This window comes from Pantherophis guttatus, chromosome 2, assembly GCF_059756535.1.
Source record: "Pantherophis guttatus breed Tessera chromosome 2, ASM5975653v1, whole genome shotgun sequence".
NCBI lineage: Eukaryota > Metazoa > Chordata > Lepidosauria > Squamata > Colubridae > Pantherophis > Pantherophis guttatus.
Genome location: NC_142064.1, coordinates 11,998,626 through 12,014,939, shown reverse-complemented (window position 1 = coordinate 12,014,939; position 16,314 = coordinate 11,998,626). Strand labels below are relative to the sequence as shown.

Genomic DNA, 16,314 nt, shown 5'->3' with positions numbered 1-16,314 from the left:
ATGGTTGACCGTGGACACCTGTCTTGGCTCCCCTTTGAAGATTTAGCTTCGCTTTCTGCACTTTTGATGCTTGTTCTGATTTAACTATTTTATTTTTTTTGTTGGAGATTTTCTTTGGCCAGCTCAAGTCCCTTGTGATGTGGCAAGTCAATCAGTCTTGTCAAATAAAGAGATAGAAGCTAAACCCACCTCTTCGTTCCATCAACCCTTTAACCCATTCCTCAAGTTGTAATTCATGCCCTTCCTCTTTGCTAATTAACCTTAGTTTTTAGCAAAGTGGGCAAAATCAAGAATCAGCCAGACTGTGTTTACCTGTTCTGTACATAGGGATGCAAAAACAACAACATTGGTAAGGCCAGACATACTTCAAGGTAGACTCTCGGGCATTGGTGTGTATCCAAAGACAGGATGGTAGTTATGTGTGTACAATTGAAACTCATAATTATAATTAAGAACTTGACTTTTCTGCCCCCTCTCATAGATTCTGGTAGTTCAGTGGCTTCTCATGATGAATGGAGAAGACAGATCTCCTCAGAAGAAAGCATTTATAGGAGATGTGGAAAGAGTAAGGCCAAGATAAGAAGGAACAGTCACATTTAGCCAATGGAAAAAAAATAATCTAAGATAGAAGGCTATTAATTTATTTTTCACTTTCTTTTTTTTTTTGCTTTAATTTATATGCCGCCATTCTCCGGAGACTCAGGGCGGCTTACAATGTGCTAAGCAATAGCCTTCATACTTTTGTATATTTATACAAAGTCAGTTTATTGCCCCCACAATCCGGGTCCTCATTTTATGTACCTTAGAAAGGATGGAAGGCTGAGTCAACCTTGAGCCTGATGAGATTTGAATTTGCAGTAATTGCAGGCAGCTGATGTTAATAACAGTGCTTTAGTCTGCTGTGCTACTTCTCTTAAAGAAGTAGAGAAGACTGATATTCCTTAAATTGACTGGTGGCTTTCAGGCCACGATAACTCTCAGTAATGGAAAACCTCTCCAGAATATTCCAGGAGTTCAAAGGTTTTAAAGGATTTTTTAAATAAAAATAAAACCTCCCCTTGATGTTCATTGAATCACCGTATTGAGTTAGTATGAATGAATGAATGAATGAATGAATGGAAGAGGAAGTTAAAGTAGCACTACCACAGCTCTGGGTTTCTTAAAATCTTCAGGAAGACCTGCGGTCTTTGTTTCCTACACCATGTCTAGACGTTTATTTTTCCCCCTGATCTTTGATTGAGTAACATTTTGGAAGGTGTGTGGAACTAATAGGTGAATTTGGTTGGGTTCACATATCGCTCTAAACTGGGATTTTTAGCTATAGTTGGTTGACTGAGCTATATTGTCCTGCTTTTAATCTTACACTAAATCACATTGGTTGGGAGTGCATTATGAGTCTAGTTGACCCTGGCCCCACCTGTTGGGCGGTTCAAGTATCCCACTCAGAGTCTACCTGGAGAAATTTATTTATTATTAAATTTATAGACCGCCCTTCTCCCAAAGGGCTCAGGGCGGTGTACAGCCAAAGTAAAAAAAATGCTCTCCATGCGCTTGTGGCAACCATACCATCTTAAGTGCGCGAGCCAAACACGGAGCAGCCATTTTCAGTGGGTTCCTATCTGCCGTTTTTCACTGCGCCGATCTCAGAAAATATTTTTCCCCCATAACTCCCATAACTCTTAATTTCTTTCCTATGCTTAGCTTTTGGACAGGGGTGTCAAACTCGATTTCATTAAGGGCTGCATCAGGGTGGGGGGGGGCATGGCCTGCTCAATGTCACTCATGTCAGGGGTGCCTGTGGCAGCCTGTGGCAGCGAACATGGAACTCAGGAGGGCTGCCCGCAACCCTCCCGAGCTACATTTTTGTTGGCAGAGGGTTGCAGGAGGTCGTCGCAGCTGGAAACGGTAGCTCAAGAGTCCGTTTTCGCTGGCAGAGGCTCCGTGGGCCGGTCCCTCACTGTTTCCAGGGTGGCCACACGGGCCAGATCTAAGGACCCCACAGGCCGGATCTGGTCCCCAGTTTGGCACTCTTGGTCTATTGAGACATGGGGGAGAAGTAAAAATGTGAATTTTTCGCCGTGGAAGCCAAGCCATTTCAGTAGAGCTATAAACTAAGATTGAATGCAGCATAATCACCCAACAGCTTGGAGCTTGCCTCTTTCTCCAGAATGATTAGCAAATTATGCTAATTGCCTGCAGCTTGACATGTAAATAAGCTGGGATCTTCTGTCTCATGACGTATTTGCCAATGTGGTCTTTCGCTTCTGAACAAATTGCCCAGCTGGGGGGCTGAATAATGAGACAATCTGTGAAGTGGGCTCCCACAAAACAATTGGAAATTGTACAGTGGAAGGCAATTGAGGAAGGAGAATTTAGGTGGTATAAGGTGTTTTCATTAAAATAGGCAACAAATCAAGAGATCGCTCTTCAGTTGAGTTGTAAACTTGATCTTCATCTGCATTCAAGCAGGTGCTTAGACAGCTGTGAATTTTAGAATAGTGAGCGATGGGAGAATCTGAAAAGTATTGATACAAATGCATCTTGTTTGACTTTTACGCCGGCCTAGATTGGTTTTATCCAATTTTGCCAACTCTTTTAAGAGATGTCGAATTTCAACTCCCAGAATTCTCCAGCCAGCTACTTCACCAGGGGATTTCTGGGAGTTGAAGTCCACACATCATAAGAGTTGCCAAGGTTGAGAAATACGGGCCTAAAACACACAGCAAATCTTTTGGCATTTGAGGTAACTCTTTTTGAATCAAATTCAGAAGCGTTGCCTCATTCATGGAAATTTTTGTGGCAATTCCAATGGTAACCCTAAGTAATGTCCATAGCTTATCAAAATATGGAGGAAGAGTTTGAATAGCTGTTGAGCATATTTCGAAAAAAGTCACTTATAACCAGTCCTTGCCTTTAAAACTGTTTGCTGCATCCCCGTGTTCATGTGATCAAAATCCAAACTCTTGGCAAGCAGCATATACTTAAGATGGTGGCAGAGTCCCAGGCTGACATGAACTCCATTCCCAATCTTTCCAGCTGGCTTCTGACAAGCAAAGCCAATGAGGAAAGCTGGATTCATTTAGCAACCATGTGATTCACTTAACAACTGCAGTGATTCCTTCACTATCATGGCAAAAAGGGTCATAAAATCAGGCATGGCTCTCTTAACAACCCTCTTGCTTAGCAACAGAAATTCTCGTCCCAATTGTGGTCGTAAGTTGAGGATTATCTGTGTTCAGTCTGAACTAGGCCGCTCTTTGGGAAAGACATCTCAAACCCACCCTTCATTCTCAGAGAAGTCACCACAATGTCTTGTGAGGTAGAATTAGATTAGATTAGATTAGATTAGATTAGATTAGATTAGATTAGATTAGATGAATAGAATAGAATAGAATAGAATAGAATAGAATAGAATAGAATAGAATAGAATAGAATAGAATAACAGAGTTGGAAGGGACCTTGGAGGTCTTCTAGTCCAACCCCCTGCTTAGGCAGGGAACCCTACACCACAGGTGTGCCACTATGTTCTAAGGCAGGGGTCTGCAACCTGTGGCTCTGGAGCCGCATGGGGCTCTTTCATCCCTCTGTTGCAGCTCCCTGTCGCTCAAAATATGTGTCACAACCACCAATGTGTGACATCCGCTGGCACGTGATTTCTTGAGCTTTTTGACCCATTTTTTTGGGGGGGGGGTTTCAAAATATTTGTGTTGCATGCAGAAATAAAACTCTGTAGTAGCAATTCATTGATTTCATAAATGCAACACACAATAGTTTTTTTTTTTATATACATATCATAAAGGTAAAAAAACAATATATGCAGTGTTATCTTCATTTTGGGTTTTGTGGCTCCCGGTGTTTTCTTTTGTGTGGGAAATGGGTCCAAATGGCTCTTTGAGTGTTTAAGGTTGCTGACCCCTGTTCTAAGGGAACTATATAATGAAAGTTTGTCTCCTCCTCTCTTTCTGCACAAACACACACACACACACACCCCAGAGGGAGCCCTGCAATTTATCTAGGCTCCAGCTATTAAGGTAATCCGAAAACATCTCTTGAACTAACATCGGTCTGTCTCAGGATTGCTTGGGGGCATCAGTGCAGGTTTTAGGAAGGTGCGAATGAATCTCACCTTCTTTCTTACAATATGGTGGCTCCCAAAAGCCTTCAGCACAAATATACCCTGGGTGTAAAATATACCCAGAACTGAAAATGCTTCTTGGATGGGAAGCAAAACATCTTCAAGCAAAAACAAAAGCTCAGTTGCCTTTTGAAAAAGCACCTTTGGGACAACTGTGACCTTGGATGACTGAGAATCTCCATAGACCTACCCAATTTATTTTCTTTTTTCTTTTTTTTCATGCCTGCCAATCTCTTTGTCTGCAATTGGCTGCTTTTGGCATGAAAGTAAGAGACTTTTATTTTTTTCTTTTAAGGAGAAAAACGCCTCCCCGAAGAGTTGTAAAGTTTGAACCAAGTTTTCCCTGTCCAGGTTGCAAGAACTGTGTCCTGTAGACCTTTGGGGGCGGAAGTGTGGTGAAAAGCGATCTGAGGCAAACACTGAAGTTTGTTTCTACCATGACTTGTTCAATTCTCCCATCCTGGGTTTCAGTGGGGATAGTTAGAGGCAACAGATAGTTAGAGAGCCTGGATAGCTCTACAGACTAAGCACTGTAATTTAACACCAGCTGTCTGCAATTAAAGTAAGATCGAATCTCGCCAGGCTCAAGGTTGACTCAGCCTTCCATCCTTTCTAAGGTAGGTAAATTGAGGACCCAGTTTGTGGGGGCAGTAAGCTGAGTTTGTATAAAAATATACAAAAGTATGAAGACTATTGCTTAACGCACTGTAAGCTGCCCTGAGTCTCCGGAGAAGGGCGGCATATAAATCAAATTAAAAAAAAAAATTGTGCGGCACTAAAAACGGGTACAAGAAGCAGAGAGAGCAAAAAAACAACAACCCCAAAGCAGGGGTGAAATCTACTTACCTTCCTTACCGGTTTGGAAGTGCACGCACAGAAGGTAAAAAAACATTACTTCCTGGTTAAAACCAGGAAATAATGACACCCTGGCAGCGATCGCTACCGGATTGCCGAACTACAGGGAAAAATTGCTACCGGATTGGCTGATCCGGTCCGATCCGGGAGCATTTCACTCCTGCCCCAAAGGTTTGCTGAAAAAGAGAGGTGCCCTTCTCTACCGATTCATTTAAATCCGTGTTTTTTTTCAAAACTTTTAAGATATTTGAACTTCAACTCCCAGAATTCCCCAGCAAGCATCAAAAGAAATGTTTGATATAATCCTAAATTTCGCTGCTCAGTGTCGGAACTGTGTTTCTTTCCACCTTGAAATGTTTTTATTTCCTCTTCCCTCCTCCTGCTTTTTTTCCTGTGGTGTGGTATCTTCCACACCAACTGTGTGGAAACTTTAAGCCTGGTGGACTTCAATTCCCTTTGCTGGCTGGGGAATTCTGGGAGTTGAAATCCACCAGGCTTAAAGTTGCCAAGGTTGGAGACCCCTTTTCCAGACTAGCTGTGGGAAGCTTAGCCATTTTTATTTTGTCTGTGTCAGACTGCTCTGTGAATCTCCGGGACTAAAAATAGGGCAAAAATGCTATAAATAAATAAAAACGAGCATAGACTTGCTTGCGGAGCTCATTGTGATTGTCTAGAAATTGTATTGATTTTTTTTTTCTTTTGCTTCGTCGGCCTGATTTTCAAGCAGACATAGGGGACTTCCTTGACAGTGAAGAAGAACTGATTTTAATTTTCCGCCTTTGGCTAAAATAATTTTTAGATGGAAATTTGATCCATCCTGCTTTGAGAATGCGTAAATAAATAAATAAACAGTCGAAAGGTTTGGAAATGTTTAAGCTACTGGCCTAGCGCATGGATTAAAAATTTGCGGAAGGGCAACTCGATCGGTTTCTCCGGCAAAAATTTATCCTTGCAAACATTGGCAAAGCTCTCCTGTATCTTTCTGGTTCTTTAAAAAACTGTATAAAATAATCAGACGCCTCAAGATTTGAAGAAGAGCATGGAGCAAGAACTGGCCTTTGATTTCCATCATGGAAAGTTTGTAATAATTGCTTCGCCCCCCTTCTTTTAATGTAAGGGGTGTCAAACTCGATTTCATTGAGGGCCGCATTGTATTTGACCTCGGGGGGTGGGGGCATGGCCAGCTCAATGTCACTCGTGTCGGGGGTGCTTGTGGTGGCCCGAGGGCTCTGCCAGCGAAAACAGGCTCCCGAGCTCCCATTTTTGGCTGCGACGGCCTCCTGCAACCCTCTTGGTCCTCCCGAGCTCCGTTTTCGCTGGCAGAGGCACTGCGAGCCAGTCCTTTGCTGTTTCCAGGGTGGCTCTGTGGGCCAGATTTGAAGCCTGCAATTTAATTTTGATTCCTTTTTAATATTTATGAGCAGAAATCTAGCATAAGCAATGCCTCTAAATCAGGTAGTCCTCCATTTACAACCGTCGTCGCAGAGTCCCGAAAATCATATGCTCAAAATTTGAGTTCTTGGCAGCTGGCCTGTACAGTACTTACAATGGTTGCAGTATGCCCTGAGGTCATGTGATTGCCATTTGTAACCTTCCCAGCTGGCTTCTGACAAGCCAAATCAATGGGGGAAGCCAGGTTTTTACTTAACGACTGCATAATTCACTTAACAACTGCAGCAATTTGCTTAATAACAGTGGCAAAAGAAAAAGGTCCTGAAATCAGGTGAAATTCACTTTAACAACCGCCTTGCTTTGCAGTGGAACTCCTGGTTCCAATTGTGGTCGTAACTCGAGGACTATACCTGTGCTAAGGGATAGCTCGGTTTAGTTTTCCATTTTAGAATTACGGATGCCTCTCCTTTAATGACTTGTGATATAGCCAGAAGAAAATTAAGGACGCCAAAGGAAATGGAGGGGGACTCCCTTTTAAGAAACGTTTGATCCGTTCAGCGGGTTAGGCTGTGTGTTGTCAGTTCCGCTTACACACATTTCACATCACAAAAAGACATCTGTGGTTGATTAGCAGATCTTCGATAAGATGTTATCTGCCATTGATTTACTCTTGGCTTGGACTGAAAGGGTGCATGCCAAGAGAGAGGAGGGGGAGGTGGGAATTGCAGGGTGGGTGGGAGAATTATTTCATATAGAAGACATCACAACATAAAGCAGTTTTGAAAGCAGCTTCTTCGCCTATTACTTTCACAACTGATTTGCTTGGCCGTGGTCCATGAATAATATAAATTGTTGGCGATTGAAAGAAAGGGGATGCAAATATGAATCTCAAATAAATGTTCTTGGTTCATCCCTCGGTGTAGAATTCCGTATGTATGGAGGGTTTTTAAGCTGTCATCTAAACTGGAGTCCGTTCCCTTCCAAATCCATATTCACATCTGATCATCATGTCTGGGAGTAAAGCCATGAAGTCTCCATCAGCTTCAAGAGACCCATTGGCCAAATATTACCCATAAGTGCTCGAAAGTGACAGTACAATCCCTGGATCATCTTCTAAGGCAGTTTTTCCGCAACCACATTTGAAGCTGTGTGGATTTCAATTCCCAGAATTCCCCAGCAAACCTGTCTGGGAATTGGAAGTCCACATATCTTCAAGTCGTCGAAGTAGAGAAACACTGTTCTAAGATGTGGAGACACCGCTGAACTTTCATGGAATCAGTAAAAATCTGGCCAAGTTAAAACAGAAATGCTAGGATTTTTTATTATTTTTTTTTACAAATGTGTTTTTAAAACGTTAAAAATTGCTAAAATACAGTTTGAAAAGGGATACGCTCTCAAGATTTCTCACTTCGATCCCTTTTGATTCAAAAGGTTTTGAGAAGTATAAAGTTCATTATAACCGAAGGGGTGAGATGGTCTGTTATTCATGAAAGTCCATTAAATCAGAGTGATTGTAAGCCAACATCATTTACATAATGACATTCAATTACACAAATGACGTTAAGGTTTCTTTCACAGTGACGCTGCTACTAGCCACATCATTTATTATTCTGTATTCTGTTATTCTATCATTAAACAAATGATGTTTATAGATGCAAAAAAAAAAAAAAAACCTACCACCTCAAGAAGTCCTTGACTTATGACCATAACAACCATACCCATTATGGACATATGTCATGATAGTCATAAAGAGATCACCCATGCGACTGACCCGATATTATTGACTTTTTGCAGTGGTCATTAAGCAAACACAACATCTATTAAGCAAACATGACAGCTGTTAAGTGAACTATTGGGTGTTTTTGTCACAAACTGGAAATAAATGCTGATTTTTAGCAAAAACATCCTAAACCTCCACATGATTGTGGGGGTGAGCTTAGAACTTCAGAATCGGGTCATATGTATCTTCTGGATAAGTCCATCATAACTCTGGTCACTAAGCAGCTGTCATAAGTCAAGGACTTCCTGTATTCAGGCCTGTTAAATTGCTTCAGTCCAAAACGCTGGCCTTTTGTGAGATTAACCTGAGATATTCTCTCTTTTTTTTTTGTCGTCTTCTCCTAGATTCTCAAGTTCTACAGGAACCTGGGGATCTCTCACACTGGTGCGTGGTGGCCTATTGGGAAGAGAAAACCCGTGTGGGGCGCCTGTACTCGGTCCAAGAACCTTCCCTGGATATCTTTTACGATCTACCTCAGGGGAACGGCTTCTGTCTCGGACAGCTCAATTCGGACAATAAAAACCATCTGGTGCAGAAGGTCCGTGCCAAGATCGGTTATGGCATCCAGTTGAGCAAGGAAGTCGACGGCGTATGGCTTTATAACCGCAGCAGTTATCCGATTTTTATCAAGTCGGCCACACTGGACAACCCGGATTCCAGGACGTTGTTGGTTCACAAAGTGTTTCCGGGTTTTTCCATCAAAGCGTTCGATTACGAGAAAGCGTACAGCTTGCAGAGGCCCAACGACCACGAATTCATGCAGCAACCTTGGACGGGTTTCACGGTGCAAATCAGCTTCGTGAAAGGTTGGGGCCAGTGCTACACCAGACAGTTCATCAGCAGTTGTCCGTGCTGGCTGGAGATTATTTTTAATAACCGATGACTCAACCGCAGGCCTTCCCGAGTTTGGCATCTTGAAGTGTGGAGGGGCGGACTTCAACTCCCAGAATTCCCCAGCCAGCAAGAGAACTCTGGGAATTGAAGTCCACCTTTCTTCCAGGGTGTCCAAGCTTGGGAACCGCTGCTTAACCAGTGACATTTTATAATGACTTTGCTGCTAAAACGTTTCCTTTTGAGTGCTTGCTATGGTGTGCAAACGTTTTTTGTTTGTTTGTTCTGTTTTGAGAAATAGCTTATGGGAAGATTTCTTTCTTTCTTTCTTTCTTTCTTTCTTTCTTTCTTTCTTTCTTTCTTTCTTTCTTTCTTTCTTTCTTTCTTTCTTTCTCTCTCTCTCTCTCTCTCTCTCTCTCTCTCTTTTTCTTTCTCCCTCCCTCCTTTTCTCTGTCTTTTTATTTTGGGGTAGGCGGGCAATGTGGAGATACTTTTTTAAAAATGTAGATGACCAACAACCCAGAAGGAGAGAAGACATACGGAGAGGAAGATTGTTGGGAAAGGTTTAATTTGGACGTGGTTACAGAGAGACTCACTCTGATCTCTTTTCAATTGGGATTCAATCACAGTTTACAGGATTTGCAGGTTACCATCTTCACTGTACCTTTTCTTGAATTCAGGCTGTGTTATCTTTCTCGCCTCCCTTTGTCAGGGCTCACACACGCTTCTCCTCTCCCAGGAGAATCCTGTGTTTCCCCCAATAAATACACACCTTCTTTGCACACTTGGGATGTTCTGCTGATTTCAGCAGAGCTTATCAATCCACACTTAGAAGTGCCATAATACACCAAGATCTGGTTTCCTTCAGTGACCATAGATGGAAGGAAGGTCTGGAGTTTTATCTGGCTTGCAAGAGGTTGGTAGGACAGATTCCTGCAAGCTATTACAATTAGTCCTTGACTTACAACCATTCATTCAGTGGCCAATTGCAACGGTACTGGGGGAAAAAGTGATGTGTGTCTATTTTTTCCACACTTAACGTCCGTTGTAGCATTCCCATGGTCACGTGATCAAAATTTGGCCGCTTGGCAACGGGCTCATACTTAACAACGGTTGCAGTGTCCCGGGGTCACGTGATTTCCCCCCTTTTGCAACTTTCTGACAAGCAAAGTCAATGGGGGAGCCCGATTCGCTTAACAACCGTGTTACTAGCTTAGCAGCTGCAGCAATTCACTTTACAACGGTGGTGGAAAAAAATCACCAAATGGGCCCAAGCTCACTGAAAAGCTGCCTTGCTTAACGACAGAACCTTTGGGGCTGAATTGAGGTCGTAAGTCCAAGGACTACCTGTATTTCATTCTTGAAATCAGATTAATGGTTCTGGATCACTCCTGTTCGACAAGATGCCTTCCTTTCCGATAACGTGAAACCCATGGATCTTTCTACCTTGCTTCAGGTCACTCCCATCTATTCTTTGTTGCAAGAGAGATGCAGGGAGGGAGACGAGCGGTTCAAGAAATATGAAATATAAATAAATAAAATGATAAAATAAAGCAAAGCAGCTCCTTGCCGGTATGAGGGTGGCGCATAGCCACTGGCACAATTCGCAAGAGTCACTGTCAACAGGGTGTGAGAAAGTTTCTTCCTTTCCTTCCTCTCTATTATATCTACCTGTAACTTTAATCCTTTTGACTGACCTTGTGGATGGAAAAAAAAAGAAGAAGCTGGGAAAGAAATAGCCATTTTTCTGGGCTTGGCTATCACTTACAATGCCTGTAAACACCCCCCCAAAAATTATTTGGCCTGGGCTTTTTAAATGGATTTGCAAGTCAGACTTCGTACCCCCCTCTTCTCTGTTCAATGGACAAAGCTGAAGTTCAGTATTTACTCCCTGTCCCCTGTTTTGACCAGATTTAAGATAATAACTGTTTGCATCCAGAAACTGCAGTCATTTGGCTAGTATGTTAGTATTTTTTTTTCTTCGATTCATACACTTAGTATGATAATTTTACACTGTTCTTAGCTCAATGAGCACGTTTAGACCTTAACATAAGCTATTTTTCTAAATGCAAAAGAGGAATAAGTGAAGAAGAAAAGCATCGTCCTTGGAATTTTAGCATTGAAGTGCTTTGGAAAAAAAATAAAATAACAACAGACTTCTTTTTAAAAAAACAAAAACAAAAAACCCTGAGATTTATTAAAGAAAAATGTATTTTATGTTATATATAAATATATTATTACTTGTAAATACAAAGACGTTTTATAAGCATCATTATTTATGTATTGTGCAATGTGTATAAACAAGAAAAATAAGAAAAGATGCACTTTGCTTTAATATAAATGCAAATAACAAAATGCCAAATTAAAAAAAAAAAGATAAAAATTAACAATTGGTGGCCGTTTTCTCTCTTATGGTGTGCTGTTTGTAGCCTGTTGCTTGAAAGGGTAGTGGACTCAGTTTCGTACAAGATGGAAATTGTGACCAAAAAGGGACACGAGGCTAGGTGATGGCTCTGTGTGTGTGTGTGTGTGTGTGTGAGAGAGAGAGAGAGAGAGAGAGAGAGAGAGAGAGAGAGAGAGAGAGAGAGAGAGGGAGAGAGAAGGTTATCTCCAAGGACTTCAATTTCTCATCAACTTTGGAACTGACATTAATGTTGTAAACCAGGGGTGTTAAACTCAAGGCCGGTGGGCCAAATCCGGCCTGCGGATTTAGATCTGGCCTGTGGGGCTGACCTGCAAACAGCGAAGGACTGGCCCTTGGTGCCTCTGTGAGTGAAAACTGAACTCGGGAGCCCGTTTTCACTGGCAGAGCGCTCGGGCCGCCACAGGTGCCGCCCCCCCTTTCCCGGGACACAAGTGACGTCAAGCTGGTCACACACACCCCTCCCTCCATCCGAGGTCAAACACAACCTTGATGCAGCCCTCAATGAAATCGACTTTGACACCTGGCCTGACTAGGTGGTTCAGTGGCTAAGACACTGAGTTTGCCGATCCGAAAGGTTGGCGGTTCGGCAGTTCAAATCCCTACTGCAGGTCTCCTGTGTGAGCAGGGGGTTGGACTAGATTACCTCCAAGGTCCCTTCAAACTCTGTTACTGTTACCCCTGTTGTAAACCCTTACACAATGTGAAAAACTTAAGGAAAAGACACAATGCAGGTAGTCCCTGACTCACAACAGTTTGTTTAGTGACCATTCAAAGTTACAATGGCACTGGAAAAAGTAACTTAGATTGTTTTTCACATATTACGACAGTCCCAGCATCCCCAAGAGTCACGTGATCAAAATTCAGACGTTTGGCAACTGGTTCACATTTATGACGGTTGCAGTGTGCCCGGGGTCATATGATCCACCTTTTTTGACCTGACTAGCAAAGTCAATATGGAAGCCAAATTCACTTAACGACCATTTACTAACTTAACAACTACTTAACAGCAGCAAGAAAGATCATAAAATGGGGCAAAACTCAGACAAATGTCTCTCTTATTTATTTATTTATTTATTTATTGGTTCGATTTATATGCCGCCCTTCTCCGGAGACTCAGGGCAGCTTACAATGCGTTAAGCAATAGCCTTCATACTTTTGTATATACCTGCTTAGTAGGGCTTTTGGTCCCCCCAAGCGGTGTTTTTTTTTTATTTTTTATACAAAGTCATCTTATTGCCCCCACAATCCGGGTCCGCATTTTACCTACCTCAGAAGGATGGAAGGCTGAGTCAACCTTGAGCCTGGTGAGATTTGAACTCGCAATAATTGCAGGCAGCTGGTAGCTAAGTGCTACTTTAACAGCGCTTTAGTCTGCTGCACCACCAAGGCTCTTTAGCAATAGAAATGTTGGGCTCAATTGTCAATTGAGGACTTCGTGTATTCAGAAAAAAACTTAATTTTTAAAACTTGTTTTTGTTCTGCACTTTTTCTATAAAAAAAAATGGGAAAAATACTTCCTAATATTTTTGTAAATGAACCAAAAGTCATTGGATGTTGCCCAAGCTGTTTAGTCTGTGCAATTCTTTCTAAAACAACTAAGGTAATAGTCAAAAGATACGTTGATAACGCTATTTTTCAAGGCTGTTTGTCAAAGTTGAAGTCCGGCTTTGAAATGCAAGAATGCCTTTTGTTTTTCCCTCTGGGGTTGACTGACATTTATTTTCAGAAGACAAAAATTCAGCTTCTGGGCTCTTCCTTCCTCTTGTGACTTTTTGAACTCCAGAGGTTACTGCAATCTGTGTCATCCACAACACAAGGCTGCAAAACCCCAGGATCGTAAAGGTGTATCACACACAATAAAACCTGCTTAAAGGACAACCAAGGTCAGCCAGATGTTAGAGCAGTTGTTTTCCTGTCGTCCGGCTTCTGAAAAGGCTCCAGAGCTGTTCAGGTCCTAATTAAAGGAGTCTTCTAAAAGTTGGTAAGAGCCAGTTTAGTGCAGTGGTTAAAGGCACCAGGTAGTATTTACTACTACTAGTAGTAGTGGAGATTTATTCCTGCCTGAGGCATGAAGCCAATTGGGTTATATGGGGCCAGTCCTTCCCTCTCAGCCCTGTGAAGGAGAAAGTTGATGGCAAACAATTTTTGAATATCTTGCCAAGAAAACTGAAGAGACTTATCCGGACAGTTATCAGTAATAAAAGCCTGATTGGAAAGTGTCAATACAGCTAACTAGTACATAGTAATTAAACAGCACAATTTATTTAGAAAATTGGTATGTCACTTCACAAAATTCTGCTCAGCAACAGAAATGTTGGGCTCCGTTGTAGTTGTTAGTCAGGAATTACCTGTGCCATTTGGTTAGATTAGATTAACAGAGTTGGAAGGGACCTGGTAGGTCATCTAGTCCAACCCCCCGCCCTAGCAGGAGACCCTACACCATTTCTGACAGATGGCAGTCCAGTCTCTTCTTGAAAGCCTCCAGTGATGGAGCTCCCAGAACTTCTGAAGGCAACTTCTGTTCCATTGGTTGATTGCTTCCATTGTCCTCCTTATTTTCAAGTTGGATCTCTCTTTGGTCAGTTTTCATCCATTATTCTTTCAGGTGCTTTAGAAAATAGCTTGACCGTCTCCTCTCTGTGGCAGCCCCTCAAATATTGGAACTTGTGTTAACTTGGGTTTAGGGCACTGTGCATGAATCTAACCTCTGAGGTTCTGAAGGTGGCCATAAGATGGGTTCAAAACCCTGAGGATGCCTTGAGATATATTACTGTCAAGGAATGCTGGAAGGAATGGTTGTGAAAATTTCCCTCTAAGGCTTTCAGTTCAATTTCTGCTGCTTCCTATCAGGAATTCTTCAATCATCCTCTCCCATCTTTTCCTTTGGCAAGATGAGAGAAGGACGGGCCTCTTGTCGCAAGGAATTCAAGGGATGGCTCCCGTCTCTTCCTCCGAATTTGACAAACACATTCAAACATCAAAGACCTAAAGAGAAAGGAGGGGTCAGATGAAAGAGACTAAAGAAGATAACAGATCAGCTGCAGAATTCCACCCTTCCTTAGCCTGAACTGGCACAGCATTTGCCAGTACACTCCAATCATACAGGTAGTCCTCCATTTACGACCACAATTGAACCCAAAATTCCAGTTGCTGAGCGAAACAGTTGTTAAATGACCATTGTTCCATTTCCTTGCCACACTTCAACAGGTAAACCAGTATGCCGCCTTTCTTGTATATCTCATTCCTGGTCTACATGGCTCAATCTTCATGGAAGCCAAAAAAGTGACACTTACTGAGCTGGTGCTTCTGGTAAGTCGTGCGCGACCTTCTTGAGAAATAGGTTTGCATCCAACTTTTGACATCCAGCTTTCATGTTGTCGAGGCCTGTAATCTTTGCTTTCCACCAAGACTCCAGTATAATCAGCACTAAATCTTCTAATGATATATCCCCATTCAGTAAATTACAGTATGGTGGGCCTTTCTCACTATAGCTTGGCTGAGCTATAATTGCAGAGTGCAGTAAAAATAGGCACAAAGCAAGGAGCCAATAAACCACCTGAGAAAAAAAAGATTGTCAAGAGCTGATAATGGAACAGGTTTCAGGCACCAGGAGGGAGGATGGGAGGATGGAGGGGAGAAGCTGTCTTGCCATTTAACTTGGGGTGGGGTGGGATTTCAGCACAACTCGCGAGGTTCCTTAAACAGGCCTCCTTGCACGCCTGATGTAGTGGGAAACGGATTTTTATTCCATTATAACTGGGAGGTTTAAAGTGGAGGAGATGGTACTCATTCACCCGGATGCCAAGAAATGGAAAAGATAAGGGTTGAGGAGTCTGACAGTGATGGATGGATGGATGGATTAGGAGGGGAAGGGAAGAGAAAGGAGGGGAGGGGAAGGGCAGGGCAAGGAGAGGAGAGGAGAGGAGAGGTGAGGAAGGAAGGAAGGAAGGAAGGAAGGAAGGAAGGAAGGAAGGAAGGAAGGAAGGAAGGAAGGAAGGAAGGAAGGAAGGAAGGGAGAGGGGGAAGGGATGGATGGATGGATTAGGATTATACCGCTGATAAAGAAATATAAATTTGGTATAAAATGGTTTGTCGTGAATGCAACTGCTTGAGGGCTCCTGGATTGGAGCTGAAAGGCGAAAGGGATGCAGTATGCTCCCTCCCACATGCTGGGGTAGACCAGATACCTCGATAGAAAAACAATATCTCCCCTGGCTCAAGCTGATGAAGGGAGGAGAACTTGGGGCTCAGAGGTTAATACAACTGCCTAATATGCAGGCAGCCCAAGTTCGAATCCAAGTAAGGGTATGGCTAGCTGATGAGACCTAAATAGCTTGAAATAGATCTATACTAGTCTCCCTTTATTTCTTTATCAGCAAAATATAAATTTGGTATATATATATATATATATATTCCTCTTCCCTGTATATATGGTACAAAGTGTAGTATGCAATACAACCCCATCGCTTTCTTAAAAAGCTTTCTCTGCATTCTCAAAGAGCTTATGCTTCCTAATTAGAATTTAAAAATTGAAAACTGCTTTGGAGACACATAAGAGCCATTTCAAAATCAGAACCTGGTTACTGGAATCATTTCTTAAAAGCAATCCAGCTTCTAAGACGTGATTAACACTGAGATTCCGAACGGAACACGTATCTTGCAATCCTACCCGTATTTTTGGGTACATTTATGAAATGCCTTTTTTAGCATCCAATAGGAAATTGGGGATTTAAAGTAAAGGGCTAATGAGCTTGGCACGCATCAGCATTTAGTCAACAGTACTTTCCTGCTTCGCTTTCCACATCATAAACATTTAAAATATTTCCTTAGTGCTTAGCGTAGGCAGCATTTTTAAATGATTTTTTTCATTAAGGATGGGTTGTTGTTTTTTTTCAG

The 16,314-nt window shown here is 42.3% G+C and overlaps 1 protein-coding gene across 2 annotated transcripts in view; it reads left to right on the top strand.

The window, feature by feature from the left end:
• The window catches only part of SMAD7 (SMAD family member 7), a 54,389-nt gene extending 43,855 nt beyond the window's left edge, over positions 1 to 10,534 (top strand). For both annotated transcript variants that reach the window (XM_087885548.1, XM_034401772.3), the window contains one exon: positions 8,507 to 10,534. In XM_087885548.1, coding sequence (XP_087741674.1) covers positions 8,507 to 9,045 — 539 coding nt within the window. In that variant the 3' untranslated portion in view covers positions 9,046 to 10,534. The remainder of the gene's footprint in view (positions 1 to 8,506) is intronic.
• The last annotated feature ends 5,780 nt before the right edge of the window (positions 10,535 to 16,314 follow it).